Below are 10580 nucleotides of genomic sequence, written 5' to 3'. Positions count from 1 at the left end.
GGTGGGTGGGAGGCTGGCAGACATTGTGCTGAGGGTCGGGGGGGAGAAGGTGCTCTGGGAGCCTGTTTTAGAGATCACCTTGGCAAGGGACCGAGCCCAGGGAAGGGATTACCGTGAGGGTCCTTGCCTTCTAGAAGGCCATCTCAGGTGAGGATAATGAAGTCAACATTTATTAGGACCTTCTTTGGCCAGGCCTTTTACCTACATCATCTCAGTTCCCACGAGAACCATGCAAGGTAGGTGCTTCGTCCCATTTACAGATGGAAGAAGGAGACCCAGAGAGGTGACCTTCCCCAGCATCACAGCGTCCACAGCGAAGAGTCGGGGCGCAAAGGAGCTTTAGTGTGGCGCGTCGGTCCCACAGGGTGCCCCCGCATGGAGGGACACATGGGAGGAGAGGCTCTCCTGGGTGGCTCGCTGGGCGTCGTGGGCTACAGGCTGAAGGAGCCGGGGCCGCTCTGCCGGAGAGCAGGGCATCTCTGAGACAGGGCCTCTCTTGTCCCCAGTGTCAGCCAGGCCAATGACCTCAGCTGGAGGTAGACAAGAAGAAGTCTGAGGGAGGACTTGGGTGTGAGCAAGAGAGAGTAGACCTTCTTGACTCTTAGCCCCAGGCTTCCCCTGAAAGGAGGAATAAATGCTTTCATGAAAATTGCCGCAGGTCTCTGGGTGAAGGGCCGGTGGGGTGTAGAGGGTGGGGATGGGGAACTCCCCAAGAAGGACTCTGGGGGAGCCATTGTCGACCACCCACTCTGTGCTGGGCAATCTAGTTCCTGCTACCTATTATAGGGCAGGGGATTTCAGGGGAAGAGGATGCATTAGGCAGGTTCTGGGCCTCCCTGTGCCACTAGAGAAATGACTTCACCTCCAGGGTGCATTCATTTGTTTAACAAAACTGGGGGTCCACCATGGGCCAGGTCCTGTTCTAGACACTGGGAATCTACGAATGAACACACCAAAAATCCTTGCTTTCCTGGAGAAAAAACCAAAACAAAACAAACTGAGAAGGGATTTGAAACATTGCAGAGAGTGGGTGTGAACATTGGGGTGCCGGGAAGGGTCTTGTGAGTCAATCAATGAAGAGAGGCATGAGCAAGTTTAGCCAGGAAGTTCTCTGGAGGAAGAGTGTTTGGGAAGAGGGAAGAGCCAGTGCAAAGGTCCTGAGGCAGGAACATGCCTGGAGGGTTAGAAGACTATCAGGGAGACCAGTATGGCTGGAGCAGAGAGAAGGGGCAGGAAGGTTGGAGACAAGGTCAAAGATGTCATTGGGGCCGGATTAAGAAGTGTCATATAGGACACAGAAAGGACTTTGGTTTATACTCTGAGCCCTCAAAGGTCTGGAGCAGAAGAGTGAACCCTTTATAAGTGGTGGGGTTGGGTAGGATAACTTTGGACGCCCTTTCCAGTTAACCAGTCCATGACACAGGGTCTCCATTTGGGATCAAGATGCCTTCCTTTGCAGCAGTAGGGGCTGATGGGAAACAGAATGTGTGTGGATGTGTGTGTTTGCAGGAGGCTGTGAGGGGGGTTTTGGCTGAGATCTTCACCTTTCTGAACCACTGATATGTTTGGACCAGGTAACTTCTAAAGTGTCATCGAGCCCCAAGATTTCTGAATCTCTTCATTGGAGAATTTCCGCTCGGCAGCCCTGAGCTGTCTGAACATGCAGGTTTCCGCTTGGCAACATGTGACCAGGCTGCATGGTGTGAGCAGCTCTGCCACTGGGCAGGGCCCTCAGGACAGACCTCAGCCCCTCCAGATCACACCCCTCCAGGCCTGTCCTTCTACATTTCCAGAGCGTCTTCCAGCCAGAAGGTGGCTCTAGCGGTGGGGGGGGGGGGTGTCATTAGTCATCCCCACAGGGCAGGTGATTCTGCTAAGAGGGACGGAGAGGCAAGTTGTCCTCTGACTGGAGCTGGAGGTCAGAGACTGGGGCCAGAACCAGCACCTCCCAAAACCTGCTTTTCAGTGTGCATTCCAGGGTGGCCGAGCAGGGCGGCCCCCCAAGTCACCAAGGGAGATCCTATGCTCCGGAGTGAGCCACACCCAGCCTGCTTGTTGCGACCTTGCTCCGGGCTGTCAGACGCCCCAGTGTCTGGGGAACAGAGACTTGGCTGGCTGCACCTCCCCGGAACCCAAGCGCTGTCTTCCGGCCGGCCCCCTCTGGCACCAACCATCAGCCCTCAGAGGCCTCGTTAGGCCGCTCCTGTCTCCGGCTGGGCCACTGAGCTGCCTGCGTAAGTCACAGGGGGCTGCGGGAGGTGTCCCAGGTGAGGGCAGGTTGGCTGCCATGGAGCTGCACCACACCAGCGCCCCCTCCTGGCCTCCAGCTGCTTGCCATCTAGGCCCTACCACCTGCAGCAGCTGCCTTGGGCTCCCCGCCAGGCCCTGAAAAGCACCCCTGCCCTGCCCAGGGCAGCTGCAGGGGGTGGGGGGGGGCTGCTGTCATTCTGTCCCATCTCAGGGGACGCCTGTGACAGATGAGACCTGGAGGCAGGGATACATCAGGGCGGAGGCCCTACTGGGCTAGGGGGTGGAGGTGCAGCTGAGTAAAGGGTTGAGGGGGCCACAAATGGCCCTCAGCATCTCCCTCCATCACCCCTAGGGTGACCTTTGCAGGCGACCCCGGCTTCCCGGAGGACACTGGCTGTGGCATATCTCCAGTGGCTGTGGCTTGCTTTGCTGTGGCTCCCAGCTTCCCCAGTCCTCTGGTGGAAGTCAGAGATTCTCTGACGTGGACCCTGGCTCCAGCCCATCCCTGCTGGCAGGCAGGCACGAGGTGAGGGCTCCCTCGCCGGCCCCTCCTCCCTGACTCTGTCTCTTCCTGCCGGGCTGAGGTGTGGAGGGAGGCAGTCCGCACTTTCCAGCTGGGCCCTTGGCAAGGAGTGCCTCGCCACTCTCTGCCTCCGAGGACACAGCCAGCGGCTCCTGCCATGGACAGGTGGTACCTGGGTGAGTCCCCTGACACCCATGCCCCCTGTCTGCTCACAGTCGGACTCGGGTGTGGACCTCCTCACTTTCAGGCACACGCACCCGCTCCCTAGAAGTGCAGGGAACGCTGAAGCAAGGGCAGGCAGGATTTTGAAACAAGGGCATCTCAAGGTGGAGTCCTGGACATGCGGTGATCTCTGCCCTGAGCACCTCTGAGCTGCAGGAGCCAGGAAGACAGCTTGTCCCACAGCCGCCTTTTCTGTCTATCCACCTGTCCATCTGCAGGAATTCTAAAGCCAGGCTGCTGGGTTCAAATCTTGTTTTCCCTACTCCCTCGCTGCCTGACTGCTGGCAAGCTGTTTAACTTCTCTGTGCCTCCATGTCCTCATCTATAAAACGGGGGTGCTGATGACGGCCTGCTTATCTCGGGATTGTTGTGATGATTACATGGCTTAATTTTGGCTAGGTGCTCAGAACAGGGCCTTGCATGTAGAGTGAAAAAGGCAGATAACTTGTTTTTCCTATTTCCCCTTTTGTCTGCCACCCTCTCTCTCTCTCCCTCCATCTATCTATCATCTGTCTATTCTCTATCTAAATTTCCACCTGTTTTTATATCCATTATTGCAGAGAGCATCTAACAGTAGCTTACAAAGAGAGACAAAATGCACTAAGAGAGCAAGAGAATGTGTAATAGGGGCTCCCGTGTCCTGTGTGGAGAGTGATGGGAGCACAGCCTTGGGGGTCTGGCTTTCCAGCCCTGGTTTCGTCACTAACGGGTTGTTGCAGGCAAATCCCTCAAGCTCCTTGCCTTCAGTCTTCTTGCTCTGCTGGCTGGGCTCATGGCCCTGCCTGGCCCCCTCCAGGGGTCATTGCGGGGGCATCTGATCAGCCTCAGCTTCCTCACCTGTAGAATGGAGCAAACACGGATTCAGCGGGACCATGCGTATAAAGAACCTGACGAGGGGCACCTGGACGGTGCAGTCAGTGAAGCGTCTGACTCTTGGTTTCTGCTCAGGTAGTGACCTCAGGGTTGTGGGATCGGGCCCTGCGTGGGCTCCGTGCTCACAGGGAGTCTGTTTGGGATTCTCTCTCCCTCTTCCTCTGCCCCTGGCTCACGCACGCTTGCTTTCTCTCTCTCAAAAGAAATAAATAAATCTTAAAAATAAATAAAGAGCCTGATCCACGGCCAGCCCCTACTAAGCCTCAGCTGTGTTGTAATGGTCTCATGAATATTCATCGCTCGGCTCTGAAAGCAGAGAGTGGAATGGCTGTCACAGCTCCTGGTCTGCAGGGCCACGGCCATGACATTCTCTCTCCATCTCACCCCCAAGCTGATTTTTGCTGGGGGGTGGTTGGCTTTCCTGTGTCCAACAGTTAATGTTCAACAAAAGGTTAATGCCTTTATTTGCCAGCCGAGACAAATAGGATAGTAACAATAGTGACACCTGCCGTGTACCAGGCTGTGTGCCCTGCCCTTCGCATGCATTATCTCCCTTCTCTGCACAGCTCCCTGAGGTGGGGAGTAGTCCCATTTTACAGACAAGAAGACTGAGGCACAGGGAGTTTCAGTAACTCGACAGAGGCCACTGACGTAGCAAATGGAGGAGCCAGGAAATGAACTCAAACCTTGATCCCCTGCAGCCACTCCAGGGGGATTAATGGATGGATTCGTGCCCTTTGGAAGCACCAGCCCATCCTTGGTGGACACTGACTGCTGGCTTTGGGCCCTTGGCTACCATTGAGCAGTAGCGTCTTCTGAGTTCTGCTCAGCCAGGAATATGAGCACCCATGGAGCACCCAGCCTGGGGGTCCCCGAGGCGAAAGAGGCCACCGCAGAGTGGGGAGGCAGCCTCGGAGGTGTGGGAAAGCACCTGACTCCTAAAGCCGAAAGCCTGCCTGTCCAGCCTCCACCTTGCCCCTCACCGGCTGTGTGACCTGGGGCCAGGGACCTACCCTCTCTGTGCCTCGGATGCCGCATCTGTAAAATGGGAAATAACACAAGGCACAAGGGGATACTTGGTAGGAAAGAGCTTTGTGAGTCAGAAAAGCTAGCCCGTCTCCCGGTGGTAGGCTTGGCCCCTTCTTGATGGAGCACAGGAGACTGGCATGGGAGCAGCTAGGCTGTAGAAGGAAAATGCCAGAGACAGCAGGGAAAGAGAGATTCGTTAGGGATGACTGGAGCCTTTCTGAAGGTGTGAGCTGCTGGATGCAGCCCCGATGGATGGAGGAAACGACAGGAACGGGGCAGCTCAGGCCTGGAGGTGTGAACGCGCACGGTGGGCTCGGGGTGGGCGGTGAGGTGGCAGCAGGGCAGGCGCCTGGGGATGGCCTCAGGGAAGCCCTGGGTGCCAGGTGGGCGGCTGCTGGGGTTGGGAGCGTCTGTGGGACCCCCGACATGGCTCCTAAGCTCTGGTAGACACTGAATGTATTTTGAAAGTCCCGCTTCTCCCGTGCCCCAGCCCCAGCCACGGCTTCTCCGGCTGGTGGAAGAACACTGTGGCCTACCCGTCCCCAAACCTTCTCTGGAAATTTCCTTTGGGAGGGTTTGGAAACTCAGCCAGCTCCTCCCTGCCCCTGCCTGCCCACACACCTCCGCCTGCCTCCGAGGGAGCCCCTCCGCTCACACTAGGGCTTCTCTTGTGATTGGGGTAAATATTACCTGGCACTGTTAATGTTTAATGCCCCCACCTCATCCCCGGCCACCCCGCGGCCAGGCACTCTCCCCAGAGCGGAGGCAGGAGAGGGCAGTGGAGACCAGCCCAGGCTGCTGGGGGGAATGGCAGGGTTGTCGATGGACGATGGTGAGTGTGTGTGTACGTGTGTGAAGCAGGAGGTGGCCTCTCCATGGACCACCTCTGGAGGGGATGAGCTGGACCCCTGGCACCCCTGCCTTCCAGAGACCGCAGCACCCCTCGCCCAATCTTGCCAGCCTCCTAAGAGGATTTAAAACAAATGCTTTGGAAAGGGGATCCTGCCTTAAGTCTGAAGGAATATAGCTTGGATGGCAGGCCTGGGGTGCCAGGTAGGAGCTGGGGGATGGGGGGGGTGAGCGCCCGTCTTGACTTTCTGGCATGCAGCTATCCTGGTTCAGTGTATCTGTCCAGACTACCTAAGCTCAGAGAAGGAGGTGGAGAGGGTCAGGCTGGCTTTGGGGTAAGAGCACCCAAATTTGGGACACCCCCCAGAAGGATCTTGTGATGGGGGTGACTTGGGCCTGGAGGCCAACAGGGGCCTCTGTTGACTGTGTGAGCTTTGAGCCAGACCTAGACAAGATGAGGGCTTTGGGTGGGGGTGGGTTCAGCGAATGGCTCAAGACAAGGGACTAGGGAGGAGGTGGTTTCCTGGTGTGGTGAGGGGAGCTGCGAGTCTAGTCATGGCTCTGGGGCTAACTCCCCGTGTGACCTTGAACAAGACCTGAACTGCATCCGGGAGACAGAGCTGATGGGCTCCCACATGGGGAGAGGTTCCTGGGTCCCCACAGCCTCCCCCCCATAGGTCCAGGCACTGTCCCCTCCTGGCCAGGGAGGCTGCACTGGGGGCAACTGGGCTCCCCAGGCCTCCACACCCCCCAGCACCCAGGGCACGGCTCAGCACAGCATGGGAGGTGCCGACTTGTGCACTCCTTCTACCCCAGGCTCTGCCTCCTTAGTGCCAAGAAGGGGCCCTAGCAGGGCAGGAAAGAGGGGCCACCCTCCACCATGGGAGCAAAGCTCTGGCCAGGTGCCCTCGGGCCGCCCAAAGGCAGCGTGCTCTGTTTCCAGGGCTGGAGGGCAGAGCGGTGACCTCCCGTGCTGAGCAGCAGTGCCCTGGGTGGGCTAACGCCACAGGAGGCAGGGGACGGCACCACACGTGGCCTTGAATGTCTCGCGCCTTCTGACCATCTGAGAGGCAATGTAGCAAAGGGCTTTAGGCACATACATTCTTAGCAACGTATTGCCTGGGTTTAAATCCCAGCTCTCCCCTTTATGCTGTGTGACTGTGGGGGCGTTACTTAACCCCTCTGAGCCTCCAGCTTCTAGGAATTGTACTGGAATCATATTAATGCTTCACTGGGTGCTTATGACGGTTAAATGAGCTAATGTTTTGTTACCCTTCACCTGGTATATGGTAAACACTATATATTAATGTTTTTTTTAAAGATTTTATTTATTTATTCGACAGAGATAGAGACAGCCAGCGAGAGAGGGAACACAAGCAGGGGGAGTGGGAGAGGAAGAAGCAGGCTCATAGCAGAGGAGCCTGATGTGGGGCTTGATCCCATAACGCCGGGATCACGCCCTGAGCCGAAGGCAGACGCTTAACCGCTGTGTCACCCAGGCGCCCCTATATTAATGTTTCTTAAAAGAATTTCCTTCCCCTTGAGGACGGAAACATAAGAGAGAAAAGTCTAGAAACCTGAGTCCAAGACCAGTTCTGCCGGCAGCTATCATGGGGGACTTTACACAGGTTCAGTTTTCTCCTTTGGTTCAGTGGAAGTGAAGGGCCTCCCTGTTCCTTCATTCCACAAGTATTTGCGATGCATCTTGCCATTGATTAGTCACATGGAGAGAGGTCACCGATGAGTCCAATGGGGAAATGTCTCCCATGGCCTTGCTTACAGTTGTAGGAGGCAAGGAGAGGAAAGATCCAACCCTCCCAGAGTTGCCGGAGGCCCCCACAGGCAGCACAGCACCCTCTTTGGATGCTTGGTGTTTGGTCCCAAGTTGACTGCATGGGAGGTGGCCCAGGACAGATGACCCCCCCCCCACCGGCAGTGGTCTTAGCAGGCCCCCCAGCCTCCTTTTGCCCACTTGGACCCTTGGGGCTGCTGGGAAGGGAAGGATGGGAGTTCTACTGTTTCCCTGGCTGGCTCACCCTGCCTCTGTCTCTCTCCTCAGGTGGCAGCCCCAAGGGGGATGTGGACCCGTTCTACTACGGTAAGGCTAGTGGGCCCCCGTCCCCACCCTTCCTGAGCCTGCCACCCACCCACAGACCCCCGGTTCCTGGCATCTCCTGGTTACATCCGCCATCTTCCCCTGGTAGCCTGGGGCTGCTGCTGGGGTGGGCTGTGGGGGCGGTGCCTGGCACCACCCATCCCACCTCCTTGCCCTCTCCTTCCTCAGACTATGAGACTGTCCGCAACGGGGGCCTCATCTTTGCTGCCCTGGCCTTCGTCGTGGGGCTCATTATCATCCTCAGTAAGTGGGGCTGTCGGAAGGGGCTGCCGCATGGGGCCGTATCTCTTCTCAAAGCCACTGAGCACGGGTTCCCCAGGCGGGAGTGGGGGAAAGCCCTCTGACCCCCTTCCCAGATCCCAGAAGGGAAGTGAGTCTCTCCGCTCCCCTCCATTCCCCCATGCAGGATGTGGGAACTGACGAACACCCCGAGGGACACAGCCTTCTTGGGACACCTCTTTGCTTGGTCCTTAGACGGCACAGAAGTTCCCTTTTCCTCCCGTGCGCCCTCTGGTGGCCCTCGGAGGAGCAGCTGAGAGGGGAGAGCTGGCTGTGTCCACCCCCCTACCCCGGGAACACCCCGGTGTACATGGGGTTCAGGCGAGGGGAGGGAACCAACCTCCACCAGATACCTCCCTTGGCCAGATCTGGGCACTTTCCTTTCTTGGCACGAGCTACATCTCAGTCCATTTAATCCTCTTGGCAACACTGAGGGATGGCCACTGCTTGTCACAATTTACAGAGGGAAAGCGACCCACCGTGACAGGTGCCCGGGGGTCCACAGCCAATCAGAAGCAGATCTGAGTTCAGCTGGACCCAGGGGTGTCCACCCTCCCACCCCACCCCACCAACTGCTGGAAAGCGGGTGTGGCTGGGAGCCAGGGGCATTCGACCCAGCTGCTAGTTTACCGTGTGCGGCTCCCTAACTCCCTGGGCCTCGGTTTGCTCATCTGTTAAACAGGGATGATCCTACTTACCTCATTAAGTCAAGGCTAACATCCTAATGGCAGCCAAGGAAGCACTCAGGTACAGGCTTAGAGTGTTCTGGAGGAGAGAAGGGTCTTTGCATACCCCCCAGCCCCGGCAGGCACACAGCAGGGGGCTGAGTGAATGCTTATTGACTTGGTTTGGTGCAACCAGAAGAAAAATACACAGAAACACAGCCACCTCTGCGTCCTGGGATTCTGACCCGTCCAGGGTTGGTGCCGTTCCGTCTGCAGACACGGCTGCTCTCCCCAGCCCAGCGGGAAGTGTCTCGCGGGCGGCACTGGGTCGTGGTCAAGCACACAGGTGCGGGATGCACACAGGCCTGAGCAGCGATCGTGGCTCTGCACTTACAGTCCTCTTTGTCCAAGAGCGTTCCGAGCAGCTAGTAGGTGCTCGGCCCTGTGCCGGGGGCACCACCATGGCCCAGGCTCGGCCACTGCTCTCGGTGTGCTCTCAGTCTACCAGGGAGCCACGGCAGTAAAAGTTTGCTGACTGACTGATGGATGGACTGACTGACCTAACGCTTATGGCCTAGCCCCATATAAGGACAGAAAGGGTCAACTGCGGCTCTGGCGGGAGGGAGGGAGTAGAGGCTACAGGGCTGCGTCCTTCAGGGCAGAGAGGCTCTCCTCGGAAGCAAGAGGTTGCTGGAAACTCATCTCCTTTCTCTCTTCAAGGCAAAAGACTCCGCTGTGGGGGCAGAAAGAAGCACCGGTGAGTGCCTGCCCAGGGTCCCTGAGTGGGGTGGGGACACTGGGAGGAAAGGACATGGGTAAGCCAAGGATTTTGGTCTCCGAAGCTTGTGAGGAGGGGTCCCCAACCTCAGAGACCCTGAGACTCGCCACCTTCCCCTCTGACTTCTTCCCTGTCTTTTTCCCTCCCCCACCCCAGGCAAGTCAATGATGATGATCTGTAAGGACCGGTAAGTTGGGGAGGGACAGGTGAGGGGGGAGCCAGGGGTGGCTGTGGAGAAATCAGGGAGAGCTTGGGACGGAGCTGGGAAGGATTTCAGCGTCTTCCAGCCACCCGCAAGGTGGTCTGTCCCCCAGCCTGGCTTTTCAAATGACGGCCAAGCGCCTGGTGTGGTGTATGTGGCCAAGGGAGGGGGCAAAGAGAAAGGTGAGATGAATAAGGAATAAAAGAAAAATCCCTACTCCTGCTCCCACTGCAACCCAGATCCCGTCTTTGTCTTTTCAGAGTCAGCCATGCCCCTGTTGCAGGGGGGTGTTGGGAAGCCTTCCCTGAGCTGTAGACCTTTGTCCCCAGCACTGCCAGGCCCTCAGGCTGAAGGAAGCACCAGGCTCCATGTGACTCCCGGGTTTGCATGGCCTTCTCCTATTCCCAGGCCGCCTCATGTTAATAATAAAGCCAGCCTCAGAGACAGCTCCTGCCCTGGCCTGCCTCCCTCCCTCCTTCGCTCCCGTCCCTGCCTTGACCCACTCGCCCTTCTGAGCGGGAGTACAATTCAGCCTGGTCTCTGGGTTTTCAATGAGTTGCTCAGGTGCCCGTGCCTACTGAAGCAAGAAGTTCAGTATCTCCACCTGTAGGCCTCTCCTTGCCCCCTGAATTGCCAGGAGCCCCGAGGACAGAGAGCTCAGCCTGCCTTCCAGGCAGAGAAAGCCGGGAAATGTGAAGGTCAATGACAATTGGGAGCTGCTTGGGTATCTGCTCGGGCACTGGGTGCTGCTACTGGAGCTCTTTGCTGGGAGTTTCTGCACACGTGCCCTGAAC

At 57.5% G+C, this 10580-nt stretch overlaps 1 protein-coding gene across 2 annotated transcripts; it reads left to right on the top strand.

Moving 5' to 3' along the window:
* Nucleotides 1-2829: 2829 nt before the first annotated feature.
* On the top strand, nucleotides 2830-10243 carry LOC100469796 (sodium/potassium-transporting ATPase subunit gamma). Of its 2 annotated transcripts, none has more exons than XM_019810146.2 (6): nucleotides 2830-2949; nucleotides 7806-7844; nucleotides 8031-8105; nucleotides 9527-9563; nucleotides 9741-9771; nucleotides 10047-10243. In XM_019810146.2, the coding sequence occupies exons 1-5, from the start codon at nucleotides 2931-2933 to the stop codon at nucleotides 9763-9765; spliced, it is 195 nt and encodes a 64-aa protein (XP_019665705.1). In that variant the 5' UTR covers nucleotides 2830-2930; the 3' UTR covers nucleotides 9766-9771; nucleotides 10047-10243. The 2 variants fall into 2 exon arrangements, with proteins under 2 accessions (XP_019665705.1, XP_019665704.1); XM_019810145.2 differs by lacking the exon at nucleotides 2830-2949 and adding an exon at nucleotides 5663-5729.
* Nucleotides 10244-10580: the final 337 nt, after the last annotated feature.

Source organism: Ailuropoda melanoleuca, chromosome 8 (genome assembly GCF_002007445.2).
Source record: "Ailuropoda melanoleuca isolate Jingjing chromosome 8, ASM200744v2, whole genome shotgun sequence".
Lineage (NCBI taxonomy): Eukaryota > Metazoa > Chordata > Mammalia > Carnivora > Ursidae > Ailuropoda > Ailuropoda melanoleuca.
This window is presented reverse-complemented; position numbering and strand designations above follow the sequence as displayed.